General features: G+C 61.2%; 2 protein-coding genes across 6 annotated transcripts in view; both read right to left on the reverse strand.

Annotated features, from left to right (window-relative positions):
• The window catches only part of WDR90 (WD repeat domain 90), a gene marked incomplete at its 5' end in the record, with an annotated part of 56,244 nt that extends 41,436 nt beyond the window's left edge, over positions 1-14,808 (reverse strand). The window contains 14 exons of the mRNA XM_068147380.1: positions 448-566; positions 3,387-3,444; positions 3,697-3,842; positions 4,581-4,691; positions 5,145-5,213; positions 5,856-6,086; positions 7,907-8,004; positions 8,098-8,165; positions 8,886-9,009; positions 10,724-10,894; positions 12,233-12,365; positions 13,454-13,630; positions 13,718-13,809; positions 14,694-14,808. Coding sequence (XP_068003481.1) covers positions 448-566; positions 3,387-3,444; positions 3,697-3,842; positions 4,581-4,691; positions 5,145-5,213; positions 5,856-6,086; positions 7,907-8,004; positions 8,098-8,165; positions 8,886-9,009; positions 10,724-10,894; positions 12,233-12,365; positions 13,454-13,630; positions 13,718-13,809; positions 14,694-14,808 — 1,712 coding nt within the window. The remainder of the gene's footprint in view (positions 1-447; positions 567-3,386; positions 3,445-3,696; positions 3,843-4,580; positions 4,692-5,144; positions 5,214-5,855; positions 6,087-7,906; positions 8,005-8,097; positions 8,166-8,885; positions 9,010-10,723; positions 10,895-12,232; positions 12,366-13,453; positions 13,631-13,717; positions 13,810-14,693) is intronic.
• Positions 14,809-14,857: 49 nt separating this feature from the next.
• Positions 14,858-26,397, reverse strand: part of CFAP70 (cilia and flagella associated protein 70) — a 39,353-nt gene continuing 27,813 nt past the window's right edge. For 3 of the 5 annotated variants that reach the window (XM_068147288.1, XM_068147286.1, XM_068147287.1), the window contains exons 21-28: positions 24,713-24,820; positions 20,593-20,681; positions 20,043-20,195; positions 19,261-19,422; positions 18,053-18,142; positions 16,303-16,404; positions 16,073-16,120; positions 15,131-15,317 (exon numbers count right to left, since the gene is read on the reverse strand). In XM_068147288.1, the coding sequence (XP_068003389.1) occupies positions 15,132-15,317; positions 16,073-16,120; positions 16,303-16,404; positions 18,053-18,142; positions 19,261-19,422; positions 20,043-20,195; positions 20,593-20,681; positions 24,713-24,820 (938 nt within the window). In that variant the 3' untranslated portion in view covers position 15,131. Of the gene's footprint in view, positions 15,102-15,130; positions 15,318-16,072; positions 16,121-16,302; positions 16,405-18,052; positions 18,143-19,260; positions 19,423-20,042; positions 20,196-20,592; positions 20,682-24,712; positions 24,821-26,397 lie in introns of those variants that run through there. The other 2 variants (XM_068147289.1, XM_068147290.1) reach the window with 2 other exon arrangements.

Genomic DNA, 26,397 nt, shown 5'->3' on the forward strand with positions numbered 1-26,397 from the left:
CCCTCTGCAGAGCTCTCTCCGGGTGTCCAACCTAACTCTGCCCTGCTCCAGTTCCAAACCATTGCCTCTGCTCCTATCCCCACAGCCCCTTCTGAGCAGTCCCTCCCCAGCTGCCTGCAGCTGCCCTGCAGATACTGAACTGCAGCTCTGAGGTCTGCCTGCAGCCTTCTCCCCTCCAGGCTGCACAGCCCCAGCTCTCCCAGCCTGGCCCCACAGGGGAGGTTCTGCAGCCTCTGAGCATCTCTGTGGCTTCCTCTGAACCCTCTCCAGCAGCTCCAGGTCCTTCTTGTGTTGAGTTCCCATACCTGGCCCCAGCCCTGCAGGTGAGGTCTCCCCAGAGCAGAGCAGAGGGGCAGGATCCTCTCCCCAGCTCTGCCCCCCCTGCTTTGGATGCAGCCCAGGCTGCCACTGGCTGCAGATCAAGAGATGATTTTCTTTGCACACTACCTGGTGTCATCCAACAAAGCAAACTTCAAGGTCTGGATGTCCACATCTGTGTGTGCTTTGGCCAGCACAGACACCTCTCCACCACAGGTCACCTGAGCAGTGTTCCACACCACCACCATCTGGAGCAAGAAAACACAACGGCAGAGCCACTCCAAGAGGGAAATGTTGGCAGGAGCTGAGCTGTTCCTCCCAGCAGCTGCCCAGCTGGGGGCCCACTCTGAGCTGGGGACAAAGAACTGGCATGGAGTGTGCAGGACAGTCCAGCAGCTCTGCAAAGCTTGGTGGCAATGTGCTTGTCTGTCACTCATGATGAGAGCTTCTAAATGCCAGAGCTGCCTGGCAACAGGGCTCAGGCTGGGCAGGAAACTCCACACAGGAGTGGGAACTCTGCCTGCTGGGACAGGAGCTGTGCTGGAGCTCTACAGGAGAGCTGGGGAGGGACTTGGGCCAAGGGCTGGGAGTGCCAGGCCCAGGGCCAATGGCTTTGAGCTGGGAGAGAGGAGACTGAGAGTGGAGAGGAGGAAGAAATCCTTTGCAGTGAGGCTGGGGAGACTCTGGCACAGGCTGCCCAGGGAGGCTGTGGCTGCCTCCTGCCTGGAGGTGTTCAGGACCAGGCTGGATGAGGCCCTGAGCAGCCTGTGCTGGTGGGAGGGGTCCACGGCAGGAGCTTGGAGCTGGATGATCTTGAGGCTCCCTTCCAACCCAACCCATTCTATGAACCCATAAATCCTCCCCAGCACCCAGACAGCTGCAGAGGACACTGCTCCCCTCCCTCCCCCACAAGCTCAGTGATGTCCTCTCCAACCCCAACCATTCCATGACCTGCCAGGGCTGGCTGGCAGCAGCTCCAGGCTGGAGCAGAGCCCCCAGTCCCACAGCAGTTTTATTTCTGACTGCTGCAGGCAGGGTCTGGGGCAGCCCCAGAGCCCAGCAGCCCTTCAGCAGTGCTGCCAGCTGGGTCAGAACTGGAGATCAAACCTCACAGCCTGCCCTCAATGCCATAAACCCCAGTGGTCTGCAGCTCTGCTCACTCCTGGGCCTCCCAGTTTAGCTTCCAGGCCCCCACCATGTGCTGGCAAACCTGCCAGGATCAGCCCCAGCAGGAGGTGAATGGCAATGCAGGGTCACACAACTGCCCTCATCAGCCTGCCCAGGCTCATAACTGCACCACACCAGGCATAGGAACAGCCCCAAAAGCTCAGCCCAAGCAGTACCCTCAAGGATTTGCAGCTGAGGAGCAGGGCTGTGAACACCTGCAGACACCAGGGAGAGACTGGAGACCTGAGCAATGCTCAGCAAGAGCTAAAGGAGCTGTGGGGGGCAAGAGGCTGGGGCCAGGCTCTGCTGAGTGCTGCCCAGGGCCAGCACAAAGGACAGCAAGGGGCAGAAAGTGTCAGGCAGGAGGTTGGAGCTGAGCAGGAGGAGAAAGTTGTTTGGGGTGAGGCTGCTGGAGGCCTGGAGCAGGCTGCCCAGAGAGGTTGTGGAGTCTGCTGGTGTGGAGAGCTTCCAACCCCCCCTGGGCACTGTGCTGCTGGGCAGGGTGCTGGGGGTGCCCTGCTGGAGCAGGGCTTGGGTGGCTGAGCTCCAGAGCTCCCTTCCAGCCCTGCTGGCACTCTGGGATTGTGTGAACTCTATTTTGCCTTTCTCCTCTTCCTGCAGCTCTCTCCAGACTAGCACAAAGGGATCTGTGATCAATTCTTCTGCTCTGCCACCTGCAGTCATTTCCATTCCAGGCAGTGCTGATGCCCTGTGCAGCTGGCAGGGCAGGAGGGGCAGCAGTGATTCAGCCTGCAGCCATGGCTGCAAGCTGCTGCCTTGGCAGAGCTGGGGAAGGCCTTGCTGGAGCCAGCCAAGGAAAGCCTCCCTCTGTGAGCAAACAGCAATGATCAGACACAAACCTCATGGAATCACAGAGCCCCAGGCTGGCTTGGCCTGGAATGGACCTCAGAGACCATCCAGCTCCAGCCCCTGCCATGGGCAGGGACCCCTCCCACCAGCACAGGCTGCTCAGGGCCTCATCCAGCCTGGTCCTGAACACCTCCAGGCAGGAGGCAGCCACAGCCTCCCTGGGCAGCCTGGGCCAGAGTCTCCCCAGCCTCACTGCCAAGAATTTCTTCCTCCTCTCCACTCTCAGTCTCCTCTCTCCCAGCTCAAAGCCATTGGCCCTGGGCCTGACACTCCCAGCCCTTGGCCCAAGTCCCTCCCCAGCTCTCCTGGAGCCCTTCAGGCACTGGGAGGCTGCTCTGAGGTCTCCCTGGAGCCTTCTCTTCTCCATGCTGCACAGCCCCAGCTCTCCCAGCCTGGCCCCACAGGGGAGGTTCTGCAGCCTCTGCTCATCTCTGTGGCCTCCTCTGCTCCTCTCCAGCAGCTCCAGGTCTTTCCTGTGCTGGGGGCTCAGAGCTGGAGGCAGTGCTGCAGGTGGGGGCTGAGCAGAGCAGAGCAGAGGGGCAGAATCCCCTCCCTGTGCTGCTGCTCTCCCTGCTCTGGCTGCAGCTCAGCACTCAGCTGGCTCTGGGCTGCCAGGGACCACTGCTGGCTCCTGGGGACTTTGTCACCAGCTCACAGCCCCAAGGCCTTCTCCTGCAGGCTGGATTTGTGCTTTGGATTGCTGCAACCCAGGGACCTGACCTTGCACTTGGCCTGGTTGAGCTTCACCTTGCTCAGCCTTTCCCTCAGCTCTGCTGCTCTCTGTGCTGGGAGGAGAGCTTCCTTCAGCTTGCCCCCGGGGCTCCCTCCCTCCCTCCTTGGGCCCTCCTTGGCCCCTCCAGGCTGCTGGGGTCTGTGATTTCCTAAGCAGCTAACAAGAAGGGCATCTCCCTTTGACCCCCAGTGAAGAGCTCCAGGGAAGCCCAGAGCAGGGGAAGTGCATCTTGCGGCAGCAGAGGCTCCTGCAGGCAGGGCAGGGCAGGGCAGGCTGGGCCCTGCTGCAGCTCTCTCACCGTCCTGCCGTGTCCGTCCCGGCCGGCCCCGCACAGCGCCGCTCCGCTGCCACACAGGCTGCAGGGAGAGGCCAGCTGGTGAGACACAGCCCCACAGCCCCCAACCCCACAGCCCCCAACCCCCCAGCCCCCAGGGCATCTCAGCAGGGAGACAGCAAGGCCAGCAGGGAGCTGGCCAGCTGCCAGCAGGGCTGGTGATAAAGAGGGGCAGGGAAAGGAGAACTTCAGCCTCGGCTGCCCACGCATGAGGAGCAGGCAGCAGCTGCTGTGCTGCAAGGCTTCACCCACCTGTGCCCAGGCTGGGACCTACCTGAGGGAGGTCAGAGAGTGGATATGGGTTTGGAACACTGAGAGGCAGCTGCCTGTGGGGAAGTCCCAGAGGCGACCAACGCCGAGGGCTCCGAGCTGGGCGGAAGCCAGCAGGGTGCTGCTGCTGTCGATAGCCAGGGCTGAGACCTGTGGGAGCCAGGGCAGCAGGGGCTGGGCTGGAAGGGACCTGCCAAGCTCACCCAGGGCAAGCCCTGCAGCCAGCAGGGACAGCTGCAGCCACAGCAGGCTGCTCCCAGCCCCAACCAACCTGCCCTGCACTGCTGCCAGCCATGGGGCAGCTCCACCTCTCTGGGCAGCCTGGCACAGGCTCTCCCCACCCTCAGCACCAAACATTTCTCCTTCTCTCCACTCTCAGCCTCCCTCTTGCACTTCAAACCATACCCCCTTGGCCTGGCCCAACAGGCCCTGCTCAGCACTCTGTCCCCAGCTCTCTTCTGGCCTCTTGAAGCTCTGCAAGGCCCCCAGGAGGTCTCCCTGGAGCCTTCTCCTCTGCAGGCTGCACAACCCCAACCCTCCCAGCCTGGCCTCCCAGCAGAGGGCTTCCAGCCTCCCAGCACTGCTGTGGCCTCCTCTGGCCCTGCTCCAGCAGCTCCCTGCCTGTGCTGTGCTGAGGGCTCCAGAGCTGCCCCAGCCCTGCAGGGAGAATCCCCTCCCTGCCCCTGCTGCCCACCCTGCTGGGGAGCAGCCAAGGCCAGGCTGGGGCTGGGCTGGCAGCACTCAGTGCCAGCTCCTGGCCAGCTCTGCACCCCCAGCACCCCCAAGGCCTTCCCCACAGGGCTGCTCCCAGCCCTTCACCCTACAGCACCTCTCTAGAGGAGAGCTGGGTGCAGGGCTGCAGCAGGGGCTGAGCAGCCTCTCTCTCACCTTATCTGTGTGCCCAATGAAGAACCTCTGCTCTCCAGTCTGGATCTGCAGGGTCACTATCACTGCATGGCAGGGGTACACCACTGCAGCACTGTCCTGAGTCCACAGGGCCTGCAGGGACAAAACAGGAGTGAGAGGGCTGCAGGTCCTCAGAGAAGTCCCAGGTCAGTCTCTTCTGCCAAGGAACAAGCAACAGGGCACAAGGAAACAGCCTCAGGTTGCCTCAGGGCAGGTTCAGGTTGGACAGGAGGAACAATCTCTTCCCAGCAAGGGTTCCCAGGCCTGTCCCAGGCTGCCCAGGGAGGTGGTGGAGTCCCCACCCCTGGAGGGGTTCAAAGCCACCTGGCTGTGGTGCTGGGGGAGGAGGTTTGGTGGCAGTGGCTGAGCAGCAGGGCTGGGCTGTGAGCTCTGGGTGAGTGCTCCAAGGGCTCTGCCAGCCTCAGCAGCTCTGTGGTTTGTGCCCATCTGCCTCAGGGAGGTTTCCCCCATGAAGATGTGCAGGGTGGCACTCAGCTGTGGCCATGCAGATCAGCTCAGCTCTGCAGACCACCAGGAGCTACTGACCCATTTGGTGCTGCAGCCTCCAAAGCCAATGATCATCTTCAGCTTCAGGATGGGATCTGGTAAGAGCCTCTGGAAAGCAGAGAGCAGCATCACCCTGGGCTGAGGCTCTGCACCCCCACCCCTAGGTTCTCTCTGAAGCACACAGGCAGCTTGGGCTTCTCTCCTCTCAGAGGAGCTGGCTCTGAAACATTTACCCTGACAGGAAAGGGGAGCTGAGCCCTCCCAGCTCTCCCTGCCAGGCCTCCCAGTGCCCAGGTGATGCCCAGGGCTGTCCTCTGGCCCTGCAGGCAGAGGTTCTGCTGCCAGGTGGCAGAGAGGGTCCAGGGCCCTTGCTGAGCATGTTGTGGGCAAATTAACAAACACCCAGCAGTGGCTCCAGGTCAGCAGGGCCGAGCACAGGGTCTCTCTTCCAAGGCAAGCCAGATGCTGGTGGAAAGGGCAACTGCCAGGCAGGAAAACCATCACCAGCCAATGGACTCCCCAGGACCCACTCAAACTCCAGCCTGGACCTGGGGTTCCCTCTGCAGCTGCTGCCAGGGGCACAGGCACCTCCCCTGTGCCATCCCCCCAGCCTCACCTGCCCCAGACAGCTCCAGCTCCACCCCCCCAAGCCTGCCTGGCTCCCTCTTCCCCCCCCCCCCCCCCCCCCCCCCCCCCATGTAGCCAGCAGCAGCCCAAAGCCCCCCCGAGCTGCTGTGCCTCCTCACCCACCTGCTTGGCTGCCTGGGCAGCTGTGCTGGTGCCCTCAGTGCCCTGCTTGGGGTACACATGGACGCCACCACCGCCGGCCGCCGGCTCCACCGCCCTGGCACTCTGCAGCCTCTGCTGCTTCTGCAGCTCCTGGCCCTCAGCAGGGGCAGCCCTGGAACCTCCTGGGAGCCCTGGGGCTGTCAGGTGAAGCTCAGGGGTGCCTTTGGGAATTGCAGGGCAGCAGTGTGGCAGCTGAGGAAGAGCAAAGCCTGAGAGCTCAGCTCAGTGCTCAGCCAGGCCTCCCCTGAGTGACCCAGCAGGGATGGAGCATCCTTGGGGGCACCTGACTTGGCCAGGGATGGCAACCAGGCCACTCTCCCTATGTTCCCAGGGCTGTCACCTCCTCCAGACAGCAAAGCACAGCCCCTGGAAAGACCCAGCCCTGAAGAGGCTCAGGAGAGCTGCTCTCTCCCCACAGAGCAGAGGCTGCAAGCACCTCACCAGGCAGCTCAGCCTCACTGTCCCCCACCCCACAGCACGAGGAGGGCTTCCCCCAGGGCCTCTCCAGAAGCCCAGCACCAGCTCCCACAGCACCACCAGCATGGAAGGCAAACTCAGCAGCCAGGGCAGGTGCCTATGGCCTGGGCTCCACACACTGCACTCTCCCTGGGGGCACCCAGCCATGGTCTGTAGCCTCCAGGCTTCATTTCCTCACACAGCCTTTGGCTGCCCCAGCTGAGGCAGGCAGGATGGATGGCTGGAGGTGAGCAGGTACTTGGCATTTACCTTCTCTGCTCTGTGCTACACCAGCCTGTACCACCCAGACAGGATCTGCAGGGCTGTGGCCAACAGACCCTGCCCACAGCAAGGCTCTGACCTGCCCACAGCAGCTGCAACATCCTAAACAGGACCACAGGCTGGCAGGGCTTGGAAGGGACCTCTGGAGACCACCCAGCCCAGCCCCCTGCCAAGGCAGGGCCACCTAGAGCAGGACACACAGGAACCACCCAGGGGGCTTGGAAGCTCTCCAGAGGAGACTCCAGCACCTCCTGGGCAGCCTGCTCCAGGCCTCCAGCACCCTTCAGTCACAGAAGTTCCTCCCCATGCTCAGAACTTCTGATGTGCCACTTTGTGCCTCTCACCCCTTGTCCTGTCTCTGGGCACCACTGCCAGCAGCCTGGTGCCACCCTCCTGACCCCCACCCTTGCAGTATTGCTCAGCACTGATCAGATCCTCTGGGGCTGCTCTTCTGCAGGCTCTCAGCCCCAGGGCTCTCAGCCTTTCCCCCCCACAGAGCTGCTCCAGGCCCCGCAGCAGCTTTGGAGCCCTTTGCTGTTCCCCCTGCAGCAGTTCTCTGTCCTTGAACTGAGGAGCCCAGAACTGGAGCCAGGACTCCAGATGAGGCCTCCCTAGGGTAGAGGAGAGGGGGAGGAAAACCTCCCTGGTCCTGCTGGCCACATTCTTCTTGATGCACCCCAGAAGGCCATTGGCTCCTTGGCCCCAAGGGCAGACTGCTGGCTCAGGGCCCCTGCACTCCCAGAGCTGCTCCCCAGCAGCTCAGCCCCACCCAGAGCCGATGCAGGAGGTTGTTCTTCCCCCAGGGCCAGGACCCTACCTTGTTGAATCCCATTGGGTTTCTCCTTGCCCAGCTGCCCAGGGCTCACTGGGGGGGGCAGCACAGCCAGAGTGGGGGGGGGGCAGGGCAGCCCAGCCAGGGGGAAGGGGGCAGGGGCAGCCCCTGCTCCCAGCTCAGTGTCAGCAGCACCGTGGCTGAGGCTCCACTCCAAGCCCTCATCCAGACAATTGATGAAGATATTGAACAGGGCCAGGCCCAGCACTGACCCCTGGGGCTACCACCAGCCACAGCCCTCCAACCAGACCCTGCCCCACCGACCACAACTCCCTGAGCCCTGTCCTTCAGCCAGCTGCCAGCCCCCATCACCACCCAGAGCCTGCTGGGAGGATGCCATGGGGGACAGTGACAGAATCAGGGAACTCAAAGACACAGCATGAGGCAAAGCTGCAGGGGAGGCAGCAAGGAGGAAGCCACAGACTGCTCCCTGGGGACTTACAGCTTGGGGACAGGTTATGTGAGGGCTGAGGCACACTCTGTCCTGGGCTGCCCTGCTGAGCACTGGCTGGCAGATGAGGTCTGCTGAGACTTGCCCACCTGGGTGACAAGAGAAGCAGGCAGGGCCCTGCTGGAAAGCCAAGCACCCACCTGTGCTGGCACAGCCAGGGCTGCTGCCCACAGCCTTCCTACCTGCCACTGGCTCAGGGCAGCTCCTCCTGATGCAGCTGAAGGGCAGCTCAGAGCCCTCAGATGGGAACCTGAGCAGAACCAGAGGAAGAAGTCATGGAACTGGGACACTGCACCCAGGAATCCAGCTTGGGAACTCCCTGCCTGGATCCCTCCCTGCCCCTCCCCCAAATATTTCCATCAGCGATGTGCAGAGTGGGATCCAGGCCCCACAGCAGGTTTGCAGGAGACACCAAGGTGAGTGGGGCAGGGCACAACCCGAGGGACAGAGGCCATCCAGAGGGACCTGGGGAGTGCCTGTGAACCTCATGAGGATCAACAAGGCCAAGGGCAAGGTCCTGCTCTTGGGTCAGGGCAACCCCTGGTACCAAGCCAGGCTGGGGGTGAAGGGCTGGGAGCAGCCCTGTGGGGAAGGCCTTGGGGGTGCTGGGGGTGCAGAGCTGGCCAGGAGCTGGCACTGAGTGCTGCCAGCCCAGCCCCAGCCTGGCCTGGGCTGCTCCCCAGCAGTGTGGGCAGCAGGGGCAGGGAGGGGATTCTGCCCCTCTGCTGTGCCTGCTGAGACCTCCCTGCAGGGCTGGGGCAGCTCTGGAGCCCTCAGCACAGCACAGGCAGGGAGCTGCTGGAGCAGGGCCAGAGGAGGCCACAGCAGTGCTGGGAGGCTGGAAGCCCTCTGCTGGGAGGGTTGGGGGTACCCAAATGGCTCCCCCAAGCCCCAGCTCTGTCACTCCATCAGCAGTGTTCCCCACCCTGCATTCCCCAGGGCCTGGAGCCACAGCCAGGAGCAGCCATACCTGATGTAGTCGTAGAGGTCATGCCAGCTGCCGCCCTTGGGCACAGGGAATGCCATTTCCCGTGGCATGGGAAGGACCCCAGGGCACAGCAGGCCAGCCTGCCTTGCCTCAGAGAAGGTCACACCTGGCAGCAGGGTGGAGGCAGAGAGATCAGCTCTGCAAGGGCTGTGCAGCTGCCTGAAGTCACACTGCCCATGGGACACAACCACAAACCATGACCCTCTGAAACACCCAGGGAACAAAGCCCACAGCCCTGAGCTCTGCAGCAAACCAACACAGCCCTGTGCAGGGGCACTGCAGAGTGCCAGCAGGGCTGGAAGGGAGCTCTGGAGCTCACCCAGCCAAGCCCTGCTCCAGCAGGGCACCCCCCAGCACCCTGCCCAGCAGCACAGTGCCCAGGGAGGGTTGGAAGCTCTCCACACCAGCAGACTCCACAACCTCTCTGGGCAGCCTGCTCCAGGCCTCCAGCAGCCTCACCCCAAACAACTTTCTCCTCCTGCTCAGCTCCAACCTCCTGCCTGACACTTTCTGCCCCTTGCTGTCCCTTCTGCTGGCCCTGGGCAGCACTCAGCAGAGCCTGGCCCCAGCCTCTTGCCCCCCACAGCTCCTTTAGCTCTTGCTGAGCATTGCTCAGCTGCCCTCTGGGGCTGCTCTTCTGCAGGCTCTCAGCCCCAGGGCTCTCAGCCTTTGCTGCTGCCAGAGCTGCTCCAGGCCCCTCAGCAGCTCTGCAGCCTGCCCTGGCCTCTCTCCAGCAGTTCTCTGTCCTTCCTGAACTGGGGAGCCCAGAGCTGGCCTTAGGACTCCAGCTGTGGCCTCACTGGAGCAGAGGGGCAGGAGAACCTCCCTTGCCCTGCTGGCCACACTCTTCCTCATGCCCCCCAGGACCCTATTGCCCTCCTTGGCCCCAAGGGCACATTTCTGGCTCCTGGGGAATTTCTTGTCCCCAGCACTCCCAGGTCTTTCTCCACAGAGCTGCTTCCCAGCAGGTCCTCCCTCTCCTGTCCTGCTGCAGGAGGTTGTTGCTCCCCAGAGGCAGGATCCCACACCTGCTCTGCTTGAGCTTCACCAGCTGCCCTCCCCCAGCTCTCCAGCCTGGCCAGGTCTGGTCCTCTTCAGCTCTTCCTGAAGCTATCCACCTCCAAAGATGACCCTGGAGGCTCAACCCTTGGTTTGGATTTCTAACCCCCCCAGGCCCAGGAGTCACTTTGTGCTCTGCTCCATGGCTCAGCAGCTTGCCAGGATCTGAGTTAAGGCTCTGCCATCATTTCCCTTTTTGCTTCCCTTCCTGCTTTATGACTTCATGAAAGCCTTCAAGATCTAAGCTTCAGGAGGTCAAAAGGAGCAGCTGAGCTTTGTCCTCATTGCTGCTTTCCAGTCTGGGGTTTGGGCAGGTTTCCAGCCCCTAAGGAGAGAGGCAGAAGCTGAGGTTGTGACCAAAGTCTCTGTGCCACACTGGGTAACAAAAGAAGGCTGGAGAAATCTGGGGAGAAAAGCCCCAGCAGGAGACAGAAGCTGCAGCCTGGGGGATGGGAGGCTTGGGAACACCTTTAGGGTTTTGTCCCACCCTGACCTCGGTGAGAGATTAAGCTTTGCCCTGGCTCAGCTGGAGAATGAGGACAGCCTCCTCCACAGGCCAGGAGATGATGCTCAGCAGCACATGTGGAAGCTGAACATCACCCTGAGTGTTTTGCCCTCTCTGCTTCACATCCCATGGCTGCAGTGACAGCAGCCTCCTGCCCTACCAGGGCCAAGCCCCTGCCAGCTTTAAACCTCTGCAGGCTCCCTCCAGGCTGGGCTGAAGTCACAGGAGAAAGCAGAGGCCACCCCGAGGTCCCCACCTGGGTAAAAGAGCAGGTCACTGGTGCAGAGGTTCTTCACCAGCAGGCTGGAGCAGAGTTTGATGCTCTTCAGGTGGCTGTAGCTGCGGCTGAGGTAGAGGGAGAGGATGGAGGGAAGGTCCAGCACCAGGCAGGTCCAGCGCACGCCAGCAGGGGCAGCTCCCCCGAGACCTGGGCAGGGAAATGGGAAAGGATCCTACAGACCTGGGACCCCCCAGGACCCAACACCAACAGGGTAAAGCAGAAAGGACTCCTCAAGCAAGACTCTCACTGGGGGGGCTTGGCTGTGATGGGACAGATGGGAAACATCTCTCAGAGCTTCTGCTGGCCTGGAGCAGCAGTGGGGGGGCAGCAGGAGCAGGGACTGCAGCCCTGGGCTGGGCACTGGGGAGGCCACACCTCAAATCCTGGGCTCAGTTCTGGGCCCTGACTCCAAGAAGGACATTGAGAGGCTGCAGTGGGGCCAGAGAAGGGCAAGAGAGCTGGGGAAGGGTCTGGGGAAGAGGGCTGGGGAGGAGCAGCTGAGGGAGCTGGGGGGTGTTGAGCCTGGAGAAGAGGAGGCTGAGGGAGACCTCCTTGCTCTCTGCTGGAGCCAGCTGGGGCTTGGGCTCTTCTCACATGCAACAAGTGCCAGGACAAGAGGCAATGGCCTCAAGCTGCCCCAGGGCAGGTTTGGGTTGGCCATGAGGAACAATTTCTTCCCCTTGAGGGCTGTCCAGGCCTGGCCCAGGCTGCCCAGGGCAGTGGTGCAGTCCCCATCCCTGGGGGGGTTCCAGAGCTGTGTGGCTGTGGTGCTGAGGGCCAGGGCTCAGTGCTGCCCTGGCAGTGCTGGGGCAAGGCTTGGACTGGGTGAGCTTCAAGGTCTCTTCCAACCAAAACCATTCTGTGAATCTGCTGCAGGGCAGTGGTGCCAGGATGGGGAATGCAGAGAAGCAGCCCTGCTGCCGCTGTGGGCTCAGGCCCAGCCTGGCACTGCACCCAGAGGAATGAAGACCAGCCCTCCCAGGAGTCACAGCTGCTGAGGGGCTCCTTGCCAGGACCCTCGAGTGCATCAGCTTCTGACCTCATTGTGGCCTTCCAGGATCTGCAGGGGGCTCCAGGAAGGCTGGGGAGGGACTGCTCAGGATCTCAGGCAGTGATAGGACTAGGGGGAATGGAATGAAGCTGGAGGTGGGGAGATTCAGGCTGGAGGTGGGGAAATTCAGGCTGGAGGTGAGGAGGAAGCTCTTCCCCATGAGAGTGGTGAAGCCCTGGAATGGGTTGTCCAGGGAGGTGGTCGAGGCTCCATCCCTGGGGGTGTTTAAGCCCAGGCTGGATGAGGCTCTGGGCAGCCTGATCTAGTGTGGGGTGTCCCTGCCCATGGCAGGGGGGTTGGAACTGGCTGATCCTTGTGGTCCCTTCCAACCCTGAATGATGCTATGATACTATGAAGTCAGCTCTTGCCCAGTGCTGTGCCAGCCCAGCCCCCAGCCCGTCCCCAGCAGCAGCAGCACCGTGCCCGCTCCTCACCGTGCCCGGCCGCGCCGGTGCCCAGCGCTGAGCCCTCGGCAGCTCCACACACGAAGGGGAACTGCAGCCAGGTGGCTGTGAACTTGAACTCCTTGAAGAGGGTGGAGAAGGAGATGCGAACCTCCTGCCTGTCCTGGGGAGACAGAGACACCGGTGGAGCTCCAGCCACCCTGCTGGCTCCGGCAGGGAGGGGCTGCAGGGCAGCGGCGCCGCCGCCTCTGTCCCCCGCAGGGACACCGCAAGGATGGAGACCACCTGCAGCCCCGGCAGCCACAAAGCAGCCACGCTCCGCACCCCCGAGCGCAGGAGACCTCTGCTGCCTCCCTCAGGCCCTTCTGAGAGACTGACAGCCTGAGAGAGTGGAGCTGACCTCTCTGTGCTATGGTGCCAGCCCTCTGCTGTTCAGTGGCAGCAGCTCAGGGCAGATCTGTGTGTGGGACACTGAGACCAGCTGCTGCTTCATGACGTGGGAGGCCGACGAGGGCGAGATCGGTGGGTGCTGGGGTGCCAGCTGGGTGCCAGCTGGGTGCCAGGGCTGTAGAAGGCATCTCACTGGCAAAGAGGAGCAACCAGTTTGCAGACCTCTGCTGTCAGCTGCCCCTGGCTGTGCTGGAGAGGCTGTGTGGGTAGCAGTGGATCTGTAACCTGGGTGTCCCTGGGGGCCTCGGCTGCTGAGGACTCCTCTGCCCTGCCTGGGTGCCAGGAGCACAGCCTGGAGAGGCCACCTCTGGTGAGGAGACTCTGACACAGTCCCCCAGAACACCTCCTGTGAGCACAGCCTGAGAGAGTTGGGGTTGTGCAGGCTGGAGAGGAGAAGGCTCCCAGGAGACCTCCTTGTGGCCTTCCAGCATCTGCAGGGGGCTCCAGGAAAGCTGGGGAGGGACTTCGGAGGGTGTCAGGGAGGGAAAGGACTGGGGGGGATGGAGCAGAACTAGAAGTGGGGAGATTGAGATTGGCTGTGAGGAAGAAGTTGTTGCCCATGAGGGTGGTGAGAGCCTGGCACAGGTTGCCCAGGGAGGTGGTGGCAGCCTCCTGCCTGGAGGTGTTTGCAGCCAGGCTGGAGGTGGCTGTGAGCAACCTGCTGTGGTGTGAGGTGTCCCTGGCCATGGCAGGGGGTTGGAGCTGGCTGAGCCTTGGGCTCCCTTCCAGCCCTGACAGTTGTGATTCTCTGACTCACCTGAGCCGTGCTGGTGGTTCACCAGGCTGCTGCTTGTCACCTACCTCGGTGGTGACATCCAGGTGCACCAGGAAGTGCTTGTGGGGCAGGGGTCTGAAGAGGAGGTAGAGGTAGCGTCCCACCAGCCCCAGCGACTGCGTCCCAGCACGGGGCAGCTGCAGGTAGCTGCTGCCGGGCAGGGAGCCCCGGATCCGGTAGACAGTTCCCTTCAGCCTGGCATCCTTCCAAAGGCAGGGTAAAGAGGTGCTGGGGGGTACCCACCCGCGGGCAGTGCCCCCCACCCCCCGTGGCGCCGGCGTCCCCATTACCGTGAGGGTGGCCACGTCCCCCTCCTTGGCCGAGCGCTTCCACTCCTCCACGCGGAAGTGCTTGAAGATGTTCAGGTATGGGCGCTGCCAGGCTGCTGGCACCGGGGGAGGGGTGAGGGGTGGTACCCCTGCCCAGGCACCCTCTGTGGCACCCCGTACCAGGGACCCCGCTGATGGCCCCCATCCCGAGGTGCCCTGCCCTGTTGCCACCCTCTCACATCCACATCCTAGTGTCCTCCGGCCCCAGTGCCACCCTTGTGTCCTGAGCCGGGTCATGTCCCTGCTGCCTCCATGCCCTGAACCGTGCCCCTCCCGGACCCCTCTCCCAGTGCTCCAAGTCTCCCCAGCTCCAGTGCCACCCCTGTACCCTCAGCCCAATGACAGCCCTGCTTCCCCCGTGCTCCAAGCCCTCTCTGCCCAGCGACAGTGCCCATTACCTGTGCCCTGGCACCCCCAAACTCGGTGCCACCCCTGTGCTCGGAACCATGCCCTATGCGCCGAGACAAGGGCCCCCAGCCGCGGCGACACCCCCGTTATCCTCATGCTCCGAGCCCTGCGTGCTCGGGGACGCTGCCATTGCCCCCGGGCTCCCAGCTCCCCCGAGCCCGGTGACGCCTCCGTTCCCCCCATGCTCCGAGTCCGCCCAGCCCCGGTGACGCCCCCCTTACCCCCGTGCTCAGCTCTCAGTGCCCCGAGCCCCCAGGTCTCGGTGACACTCCCGGTACCCTCGCGCTCCGAGCCCTCCACGCTGTACGACAGCCCCGTCACCCGCGAGCCCCCAGACCCCCATGCCCCGAGCCCGGTGCCGCCCCCCTCACCCCTGTGCTCCGAGTCCTCCATGTTCGTGACGCCCTCGCTACCGCCGGCGCTCCGAACCCGCCCGGTGCCCCCGCTGCTGCCGCCAACTCGTCAATGCCCCCCGGACGCCCCGCACCGCCCTGCCCTCCCCTCCCCTCCCCTCCCCGCCCGCCGCTACCTGCCGCCATGGCGCGCGCCGCCGGCTCAACCGTCCCGCGCGGCCGCCGCCAATCGGTGCGCGCCGCCCGCAGCCACGCCCCGCGGGGCGGAGCAGGCGCAAGCCACGTGATCCCACCCAAACCCCTCTCGGACGCGCGGGGAATGTCCCTCTGTGGCCACCGTCCCGCCGGCCCCACCCCCTCCCGGCTTCCCCGGGCTGGTCGCGGCAGAGGCGGAGACGAGGGCTCGGGGAGCGGGAGTTTATGTGACAGGGGCAGCGGGACCGGGCGTGGCGGGGCTGGGCTGCCTGCGGGGGGCCGTGCGGCTGCCGCGGGGAACGCGGGGCTCAGAGGGACGGATTGCCGAGACCGAGCCGGTGCTGCGCGTCGTGGATCTCCCGCAGCAACTCCTCGTTACTCAGGCCCAGCTGCGCCACAGAGCGAGACGGGAGCAGGGGTCAGGCGAGGGCAGGGGCGGCCACAGCCCTCCCAGCCTCCCCCTGCCCCTTCCCGGGGCCTGGCACCGCCGTGGCCTCGCGCTGGCGGCGGGGAGCTGAGAGAGGGCCGGGGGCGAGCGGCGAGGGCAGCAGCTCCGGGCTGTGCCCACACCGCATCTCCCAAGTGCAATCAGCAAATCGCTTAGGCTGGAAGAGAGCTTTAAGATCGAGTCCAAGCCTTACCCCAGCACTGCCAGGGCAGCACTGAGCCCTGGCCCTCAGCCCCACTGAGCCACAGCCCTCAGCCCCACTGAGCCCTGGCCCTCAGCCCCACTGAGCCATAGCCCTCAGCACCACTGAGCCCTGGCCCTCAGCACCACTGAGCCCTGGCCCTCAGCACCACAGCCACACAGCTCTGGAACCCCTCCAGCCATGGGGACTGCACCACTGCCCTGGGCAGCCTGGGCCAGGCCTGGACAGCCCTCAAGGGGAAGAAATTGTTCCTCATGGCCAACCTGAACCTTCATAGGGTAACTTTAGACCATCCTGTCCCTTGTTCCTTGGGAGCAGAGCCCAAGCCCCAGCTGGCTGCAGCCTCCTCTCAGGGAGCTGCAGAGAGCAAGGAGGTCTCCCTCAGCCTCCTCTTCTCCAGGCTCAACACCCCCAGCTCCCTCAGCTGCTCCTCCCCAGCCCTCTTCCCCAGACCCTTCCCCAGCTCTCTTGCCCTGCTCCTGCTCCTCAATGTCCCTGGAGTGAGAGGTCCAAAGCAGCCCAGGGGCACAATCCCTGCCCTGCTCCTGCTGGCCACACCACTGCTGCTCATGGCCACCTGGCTAGAAGACATCCCATCTGCTGTGCCACATCATCCAAGTGAACTCAGGTTAAAAGGAGCCACCCTGGGTCGTTTCCCTTCCCACTCCCTGGCAGCCTCTGCCCTGCCCCAGCACCTCCCAGGCACAAACCTTGAGGGTGTATTTGTAGCACTGCTGTGCTTCCAGCTCCCGACCTCCCTGCAGAAACGAGCCAAGAGCTGCTGGTGAGGACACCACCCTGCAGGACACCTGCCAGGTCTCCCTGGATGAGAAAGCTCAGCCCCAAGGAGGTGCCCCAGGGGAGTGAGACCATCAGGTGATGGCAGGCAGTGGGGAAGGACAGATGCTGAGAACCCTCCCCAGGCTGTCAGGATACTCACTTGCAGGCAGATGAGGGTGAGGTACCCCCACACTTCAGCATTGGTGTTACTTATGGCATTGGCCTCAGACAGAGCTGCTTCTGCCTCCACCAGCTCCTCCAGCTGGAGAGAGAGGAGAGACATGCACAAAAGGCAGAGAGCAGGCAGAAGGGGCTTCAGAACTGCCAAAGAAACCACTGCAGCAAAGCACCCAGCAGGGATGCATCTAGCCCTGACAGGGCTGCAGGGAGAGGATTTGGGGCAGAGCCAAGCCAGTGCCAGCACCCAGCTCCCTGGGCTGCAGCAGGAAGCTTTCACTGCTGCCTCCTGACGCCCCTGGGAGCCAGGCTGAGTTTACATCCCCTGGGAACCACAGAAAGGGCTGGAAAGCCCTTTGAGATCACCCAGTCCAACCTTTCCCTAGCTCTGCCAAGGCTGGGAATAAACCATGGCCTCCAGCACCACACCTGCACAGCTCTGAAACACCTCCAGGGATGAGGATTCAAACATGACTCTCTTCTTGATGCCTGTTCCCCAGGAGGCAGGGGTAGCTGATGCCTGGGGGGCTGCAGCCAGCTCTGGCTCAAGTCCACAGCATCCCAGGAGGTGGACATTAGGCCAAGGGGGCAGTGGAAGTTCAAGTTCCTTCCCTCTTTGCTTCCCTCGGCCAAACTCTGGTGGAGGACCCTTGTGAGGTGTACCTCCAGGAGAGAGCAGGCTGCTGGTGGCTGTGGCTGTGGCTGGCTGCCCTTGGCAGCCCTTCAGAGCTGCTGGACTGCTCTGGGAAGGGAAAGCACCAAGATTCCTCTCTGCTGACATCCTGCTCCATGCCTTGCTGGTGACATGCAGGTCAGGCAGCCACTGGGAGCAAAGCCCAGGCCCACATTACACTGCTGGGGAGGGAGGAGCTGGCAGACCCAGAGTGGGTTGAGGAGGGAAGGGATTGCTGCTCCAGGAGCAGCTGTGCAGGGGACCTGTCCTCTGACACCCCCAAGGGTGCCATGCTGGGAGTGTGAGAGCACACAGCACATGGGGGCCTTCAGGAGCACTGGTTCCTGGCAGCCAGGCTTCACCTCACAGGAAGGTAAAGCAGCCCAGAAGGCCAAGGGCAGCCTGGGCTGCATCCAAAGCAGGGTGGCCAGAGCTGGAGAGAGAGGATTCTGCCCTCTGCTCTGCTCTGGGGAGACCTCACCTGCAGGGCTGGGGCCAGGTATGGGACCCCCAGCACAAGAGAGACCTGGAGCTGCTGGAGAGGGGACAGAGGAGGCCACAGAGATGCTCAGAGGCTGCAGAACCTCCCCTGTGGGGCCAGGCTGGGAGAGCTGGGGCTGTGCAGCCTGGAGAGGAGAAGGCTGCAGGCAGACCTCAGAGCTGCAGTTCAATCTCTGCAGGGCAGCTGCAGGCAGCTGGGGAGGGACTGCTCAGAAGGGGCTGTGGGGATAGGAGCAGAGGCAGTGGTCTGGAACTGGAGCAGGGCAGAGTTAGGTTGGACACCAGGAGGGAGCTCTGCAGAGGGAGGCTGGGGAGACTCTGGCACAGGCTGCCCAGGGAGGTGCTTGAGGCCTCATCCCTGGAGCCATTGAAGCTCAGCCTGGCTGTGTCCCTGGGCAGCCTGCTCTGGCTGGAGCTGTCCCTGCTGCCTGCAGGGGCTGGGACAGGAGGCCCTTGGAGGCTCCCTCCCAGCCCAGGGCAGTCTGTGGTTCTGTGAAGGGGATGATGCAGAGCAGCCCTGCCCTGTGTGCCCCAGGGGGGAGGCAGCTGCCCTACTCACCCTGTAGCAGGCGATGCCAACCCCCAGCCAGGTGAGGCAGGAGGCAGAGCTCTTGCAGGCGAGCAGGAAGGTCTGCTTGGCACGGCAGTGCTGCAGGGAGAGACACAACCAGGGCTGGCACCCCACTTCCACAGGGCTCCCAAGCACCCCAGCTCTGACTGGGCTCAGAGCAGGCCCACTGCCCCCACTGGGGTGGCTCTGTGGTGCCAGGTACCAAAGCAGTGATGGAGAGGTGACCTTCATCCTTCCAACCTGCTTGATTCTGGGATTCATTGTGGGGACAGAATCACAACACTGATTAGGCTGAAGAGACCTTTAAGGTCACCCAGTCCATCCCTTACCCCAGCACTGCCAGGGCACCACTGAGCCATGGCTCTCAGCACCTCTGAGCCCTGGCCCTCAGCACCGCTGAGCCCTGGCCCTCAGCACCACTGAGCCACACAGCTCTAAAACCCGCCCAGGGATGGGGACTGCACCACTGCCCTGGACAGCCCTCAAGGGAAGAAACTGTTCCTCTTGGCCAACCTGAACTTGAGTAACTTGAGGCCATCCTGTCCCTGGTTCCTTGGGAGCAGAGCCCAAGCCCCAGCTGGCTGCAGCCTCCTCTCAGGGAGCTGCAGAGAGCAATGAGGTCTCCCTCAGCCTCCTCTTCTCCAGGCTCAACACCCCCAGCTCCCTCAGATGCTACTCACAAGACTTCTACTCTAAACCCTTTAACAGGTGCTGAGCCCAGCAGCACCCAGAGATGTTGCAGCTGCAACCTGGAGCTGGCAGAGAGCAGCAGATCCATATGGGGAGAGTTGAGCACTGCAGAAGAGCAGCCCCAGAGGGCAGCTGAGCAATGCTCAGCAAGAGCTAAAGGAGCTGGGGGGGGCAAGAGGCTGGGGCCAGGCTCTGCTGAGTGCTGCCCAGGGCCAGCAGAAGGGACAGCAAGGGGCAGAAAGTGTCAGGCAGGAGGTTGGAGCTGAGCAGGAGGAGAAAGTTGTTTGTTGTGAGGCTGCTGGAGGCCTGGAGCAGGCTGCCCAGAGAGGTTGTGGAGTCTGCTGGTGTGGAGAGCTTCCAACCCCCCCTGGGCACTGTGCTGCTGGGCAGGGTGCTGGGGGTGCCCTGCTGGAGCAGGGCTTGGGTGGGTGAGCTCCAGAGCTCCCTTCCAGCCCCAGGCTGCTGGGATCCACCTGCAGTGGGCAGCACTCCTCCTGGCTTCTCACCTCTTTCTCTTCCAAGTAGATGGAGCCCAGGCGCAGGTAGACAAAGTGCACATCCTCAGGCTCCTGCAGGAAGCTGATGGCTCTCTCATAACTCTCCTTTGCCTTTCCAAAGTCCCTCCTCAGGTAGCTCAGGTGCCCCTTCTGAGCCCAGATGTTTGGATTCTGCACACAGAAATCCAAGAGTGAGCCATGGCTCAGAGATGGGAGGGAGAGGCCTGGGAGAGGGGCAGAGAACCTGCAAGCAGCAGCAGGGAGGAGCTGGGCAGTGTTTGGTTATAGCAGAGTGGATTTTGTGTAGAGCCAGTGGCTGCCTGCACACCACCAGCAGTGTGAGCTCCTTCCAGCCCTTCCTGGTGTGGTGGCCTGCATGGTGCAAGGCTTCCTGGGCAAGCAAACAGCATCCAGAGGTGTCAGCTTCCTCCTGCCTTCCCTTCCCCTCAGTGCCCCAAGCTGCCCTCCCCCTCTGCTGAACAGCAGCCTCGTTCCCCACAGCAGGAACCTGACTGCCACAGGGGGCAAGGGGCTGGGGTCCAAAGGCGAAAAGGAAAGGCAGCAGAGCAGCCAGAGGAGCCCTGGCTGAGGAATGCCACCTGGCTGCAAGGAGATGGCAGAAGGCAAGCAGTGAGGAGGGTGATGAGGAGGGCAGTGCTGCAGCCACAGCCTGAGTTGTCCTGGGCAGCAGCTGCTGTAGGCTGCCAGAAGGAATGCAGGGCAGGCTGCAGGGCAGGCTGCTGCTTGGCCAGTGCCCTGCTTCAGGGCCCCAGCAGCACTCCCAGACTTACAATGTAGTCAATCTTGGTGGCTTCACAGAGACACTCCTCACACCTGGGGAGATCTTCCTTCAGCAAATATGTCTGGGCCAGGGCCAGGTAGTAGGCACAGGAGGCTCTTCCCTGAAGGATCAGCAGCTCATGGGCCAGAGCCCTCTGAGCAAACTGTGGGAGGACAGCACAGTGTGGTGGTGAGGAGAGCCAGCAGGCCATGGGCACCCCTAGGAGGTGGTGGCAGGAGGACTGACTCACTCCTGTCTGACTTTACAGAGCCCCAGCAGGGTGGGGGTGGGAAGGGAGCTCTGGAGCTCCCCCAGCCCAAGCCCTGCTCCAGCAGGGCACCCACAGCACCCTGCCCAGCAGCACAGTGCCCAGGGGGGGTTGGAAGCTCTCCACATCAGGAGACTCCACAACCTCTCTGGGCAGCCTGCTCCAGGCCTCCAGCAGCCTCACACCGAAGAAGCCATCTCAGAGAAGGGATTTATGTTCCTTTGCAGCCCCCAGCTCTTTGGAGCAGATATCAAATGTCACTTCCCACCCCTCCACTCCTCACTGAGCTGACCTGGACAGCATTGACCTTCAGCAGGAATTCCACTGCCTTCATGAAGATGCTGCAGGGAGGTTGGCCAAATCCTGAGCCAGGGGATGGTGCTGCAAGAGAAGGTGTCTCCATCAGTCTCAAACTCTTCACTTCTGAAACAAGAGCAGGGCCTCAGAGCCTTGGTGGGGACAGAGGAACCCCAGCAGCAGGGTGTGACAGCTGGAAGGTGGCAGGGGAGGCCAAAGCAGAGATTAACTCAACATTTCCCTCTGAAAGCCTTAAGTGCTGGGTGAGATGGGAAGAGAAATGATGATCTTCACCCAGTCCTTTTCCAGGCCAGTCCCAGAGGAAGAAGAGGCAGGAAGTTATGGTTGAAGCTTGTCAGAGTGAACTCCAGTGAGGTCCCTGCCTCCCCACACCAGCCCAGCAGGGCCTGGAGTTAAGGAGTGACAGAATCATAGCTACATCATGGAGAAGACTTTTAAGGTCATCAAGTCCAACCCAGCACTGCCAAGGGCACCACTAAACCATGGTCCTCAGCACCACCAGTCTCCAGTGGATGCCTCTGTCAGAGGAGGCAGATCATCACACAGCCAGAGGAGATGCACAGGGACAGTTTCATAACACCAGAGGACTGCTAGAGGTTGGAGGAGACCTCTGAGATCATCAAGTCCAACTGCTCAGCTGGAGCTCACAGTCCCACCACTGCTGCTGAGCTCAGTTTAAGTGCTGCCACCTCAGGAGGGAGACATCTGAGCAGCTGATGAAGGCTGCTGGGTGCAGGGGCACCCAGAGAGAGAACATGAGGAGGAACTGCTTGAGTCTGAGGGTGGCAGAGCCCTGAGCAGGCTGCCCAGGGAGGTGAGGGAGTCTCCATCTCTGGAGAGATTTCAACCCCACCTGGATGTGTTGCTGTGTGACCTGCTTTAGGTGACCCTGCTCTGGCAGGGAGTGGTGCCTAGCCAACGTGGGGCAACTGCTTGAGTTATTCCTGCTCAGACTAAGGAAGCAAAATGAAGCTGGGTTGGATTCTGTGGCATGTGATATATGCTGCTCTGACAAATACATTCTTGGTTTAATGTTTGATAAGCTGGGAAGAGATCTGACACATGAATTGAACCTTTGGTCTAAGTACAAACTGCAGCTCCTCCACAATGGGTGTTCAGGGCTTTCCTGCCTGAAGAGGTATGGCAATGTCACTCACACCCCTCTGCCTGCAGAGATATAGGAGCTCAGCATCCCTGTGGGTGAGAGCATCCTGCACAGCAGCAGCTGGCATTCCCAAGTGTGGCAGTTCCAGGCTGTGCCTTGAAAAGTTAGCTGCAGATCCTCGAGCAGAAGAGTGGAGAAATAGAAACAGATCCACAGCTGGGTGTAACAAGGAAAACCAGAGCTGATTCTAAACAGATTTCATTGGCCAGCTGTGGGGGATGTATTCTGGCAATCTCACATTGCACTTCATTCTTTCTCTCTCTTCTGGCTGCTTTGCTGGAAAGGATCTTATCTAAGGACCTTGAGCTAAGCACACTAAGTCTCTAACATCTCTTTTCTTCTAATTAAGCAGAGGAAGGGGGGGAGCTTAGGGGGAAGGGGGGGAGCTTAGGGGGAAGGGGGAGGAGCTATGGGGAAGTGGGAGGAGCTTAGGGGGAAGGGGAGCAGCTTCCCCTGTTCAGGGGGTGGGTTCTGTGCTGTTTTCTGATTGTAAATCCCTGTATAATATTGTAACTCCTGGATATTTGTACACATCCATTGCAGTCCCTTCTAGAGTGTAGTTTTGCTTTGCAAACACAGCTTCCATTGGCTCTCCCCAGCTGAGTGAGGCAAGTTTCTCTTAATGTGGTGGGAAAGTTCCAAACCATTACATTACACAAAGTAGCTGGCGCCCAACGTGGGGCTCGAACCCGCGGCCCTGGGGTTCAGAGTCTCATGCTCCACTCACCAAGCTATCAAAGGGGAGCTGTTACTGCCTCAGTTTACCATAACACCTCTAAAAGCCCCCTCCCCTGTGACAAATGTCACACTCATGGATGACTTGTGGGGTAACATCCATGGAGACGCCTCAGAGTGATTTGTCTGCTGCGCGTAACGCTGCTGCCGGTACGAAGGAGCGTGTGCGGCAGCGGCGCTGCTGGGGAGAGACGGGCACAGGGGCATCCTTCAGTTTTAAAGGCAGTAAGCACAGGTGTAGAAGAAGCAATTCTAACCCAAACCCAGAGATTTCTAGTGATGAGGAGAAACAGGCAGGGAGGAGTTACCGGTAAGGCAGCTCCGAATGGGCGCAGCGGCATGCAGCCAGCGGCAGCACCTAGGACGGCGACCGCGGTGTCATCGGCAGCCACTGGAGAGGCAACATCATTTCCTCCTGCAGCAGCAGGACCAGAGGTGGCCTCTGCAACAGTTGCTGGATCTCAAAACTCGTCTACCAACACTGCTTCCTTGCAGACTCCACTGCTTCTGCCAAGCCTGCTGTAAAGTCAACCACAGCCCCAACTAAACAACAAATTGTGGCTCTAGATGGGAGAGGCCAGCGCAAGGCAGATGCAGGAGGGGAGCTGCGAGATCCTGCTGCTGGTGAGGGACCAATAGAATAGAATAGAATAGAATAGAATAGAATAGAATAGAATAGAATAGAATAGAATAGAATAGGAATAGGATAGGACCAGGTTGGAGGAGACCTTCAAGATCATCATGTCCAACCCATCATCCAACACCACCTAATCAACTAACCCATGGCACCAAGCACCCCATCAAGTCTCCTCCTGAACACCTCCAGTGATGGCAACCCCACCACCTCCCCAGGCAGCACATCCCAATGGGCAATCACTCTTTCTGTGTAGGACTTCCTCCTAACCTCCAGCCTAAACCTCCCCTGGCACAGCTTGAGACTGTGTCCTCTTGTTCTGCTGCTGGCTGCCTGGGAGAAGAGACCAACCCCCACCTGGCTACAACCTCCCTTAAGGTAGTTGTAGAGAGCAATGAAGTCTCCCCTGAGTCTCTTCCTCTCCAGGCTAAACAACCCCAGCTCCCTCAGCCTCTCCTCACAGGGCTGTGATCCAAACCCCTCACCAACTTCATTGCCCTTCTCTGGACTCGTTCCAGCAAGTCAACCTCCTTCCTAAACTGAGGGGCCCAGAACTGGACACAGGACTCAAGGTGTGGCCTAACCAGTGCAGTGTCCAGGGGCAGAATGACCTCCCTGCTCCTGCTGGCCACACTCTTCCTGATGCAGGCCAGGATACCCTTGGCCCTCCTGGCTGCCTGGGCACACTGCAGGCTCATGTTCACCCTACCATCAACCAGCACCCCCAGGTCCCTCTCTGCCTGGCTGCTCTCAGCCACTCTGACCGCAGCCTGCAGCACTGCCTGGGGTTGTTGGATGAATAGTACCAACAGCCAATGCAGCTGTTCAGCAGGGATGGATTGTGGCAGGTTTAGGCTACGCCTTTAAAATTTAGCTGCAGCTTTCGAGCAGGAAAGTAGAAAAATAGAAACAATTCACTGTTGGGTGTAGAAAGGAGAACAGAAGATGACTCTAAACGAATTTCATTGGCTAGAATGTGTGGGATGGAGGCAGATGTACCCTAACAGTCTTACACATTTCATTCATTCCTTCTTTTCTTCTCTGGTGTGGCTGTTCTGCTGGGGAGGATCACGCTCCTGCCCTTGCAGATAAGGACACTAACACTGCTGCTTTGAACTAACATTTCTCCTAACATCTCTTGTCTTCCAATGCCAGGGGGAAAGGAGGTGGTTTGGGGGGCAGTGGTGCAGCTTCCCTGGTCGTTTTGACCAGGGGGGGTTCCATGCTGATTGTAAGTCCCTGTATAATATTGCAGCTCCTGCCCACTTTGTACAGATTCATTGCATTCCGTTGCAGAGTGTAGTTTTGCTTTGTAAATACAGCTTCCATTTGCTTCCAGTTGAGCTGGTCATGCTTAGTTAATGTAGTGGGACGTTCCAACCCACCACATTACACAGAGAGCTGGACTGCATGATCTTTGGAGGTCCCTTCCAGCCCCTACCATGCTGTGACTCTGTAGAACCAGCCTCAGTGTCTTGCCTTGGCATCAGGATGGCCACAGCTCAGTGCTTCCTTCCCTACTGACGGCAGAAGGCCATCTCCCAGACCCCATCCCCTCACCTCCTGGGGCTGTCTCAGGTGCTGTGGCCTCTTCCTTGGGTGCTGCACAGGCTCGGGCAGGCTCCACCACCTTGGGCAGTTTGTCAGCTGAGCCATCTGGAGCCCTCTCTGGAAAGAGACCAACAACCATCAAGTGCAAGCAAGGAGTCTGCCATCAGCTGCCCAGTTTGGAGCAAAATTGGGCAGGAATGGGGAAGAGAAGAAAGAGAAAAGAGCTGGGAAGGAATGTTTCTTGCAGGGGGCTGTTCCAGTGAGCTCCATTCGACGAGGAATTAATCAATTGCAGTACCCCAGGTGCCCATAGCCACAGCTTCAGTTAATGTGAAGGCAGAGGAGGCTGTGCCGGAGAGCTGCAAGGCACCAGAGCCTGGAGCAAGGCACAGCCCTGTGAGGCACCCACAGAACCTGAGAGCAGAGCTGATCCCCAGCACAGCGCAGCGCAGGGCGGCACGGAGCAGCACAGCGCAGCGCAGAGCAGCTCAGCTCAGCGCAGGGCGGCACAGCTGTGGCCTCCCCAGTGCCCAGCCCAGAGGCACAATCCCTGCCCTGCTCCTGCTGGGCACCCCACTGCTGCTCCAGCTCAGGCTGCTGCTGCCCTTCTTGCCCCCCTGGGCACCCCCTGGCTCCTCTCCAGCTGCTGGCACCCAGCACCCCCAGGGCCTTCTCTACTGGGCACTTTGCAGCCACTCTGCTCCCAGGCTGGAGCCTTCCTGGGGTGGTTGTGACACAAGGACAGGACCCAGCCCTTGGCCTTGTTCAACCTCATCCCCTTGGCCTCAGCCATGGCTGCAGCCTGGCCAGGGCCCTCTGCACAACATCAACACTGCCACCCACCTTGACGTTATCTGCAAGCTGCCTGAGGCTGCCTCTATGTCCTCACTCAGCTCATTGATGGAGGTGTGGGCACTGAGCCCTCACAGAAGTCACAGCAACAGCTTTCAGGACACCTAAGCCTGGGTACCCCTCATATATGACTGCCACAGGGACAGCTCTGCCCTCCCACAGCCCCAGAATCCCAGGGGAGCCCTCCAGCCACTCTGGCCACTGCCCACAGCAGCAGAGCAGCAGCAGCAGTGTGTGGGAGCTGTTGAGTTCCTCGGCCATGCTCTGCCATGGAGCACGGTGGCTCCCTGCGCGCCGCACACCACCTGCGCCGCCATCGCAGGACTGGCACTGCTGAGGAGCAGGATCTGTCACAGCAGAGCGATGGTCCTGCCAAACCCTCACCCCCTGACACCACAGAATAGCCACAGAGCCACACAGCCACAGAACCATAGAATCAATCAGGTTGGAACAGACCTCAGAGGTCACCAAGTCCAACCTGACACCCAGCAGCTCCTGACAGCTAACCCATGGCACCAAGTGCCACATCCAATCCCCTCCTGAACACCTCCAGGGATGGGGACTCCACCACCTCCCTGGGCAGCACATCCCAGTGGCCAATCTCTCTTGCTGGGAAGAACTTTCTCCTCACCTCCAGCCTGAACCTCCCCTGGCACAGCTTGAGACTGTGTCCTCTTGCTCTGGTGCTGCTTGCCTGGGAGCAGAGCCCAACCCCCACTGGCTCCAACCTCCCTGCAGGGAGTTGCAGAGAGCAATGAGGTCTCCCCTGAGCCTCCTCTTCTCCAGGCTAAGCAACCCCAGCTCCCTCAGCCTCTCCTCACAGGGCTGTGCCCCAGACCCCT

The sequence above is a fragment of the Melanerpes formicivorus genome, unplaced genomic scaffold, assembly GCF_026170545.1.
Source record: "Melanerpes formicivorus ecotype bairdi unplaced genomic scaffold, bMelFor1.0.p_v2 SCAF_14, whole genome shotgun sequence".
Taxonomy (NCBI): domain Eukaryota; kingdom Metazoa; phylum Chordata; class Aves; order Piciformes; family Picidae; genus Melanerpes; species Melanerpes formicivorus.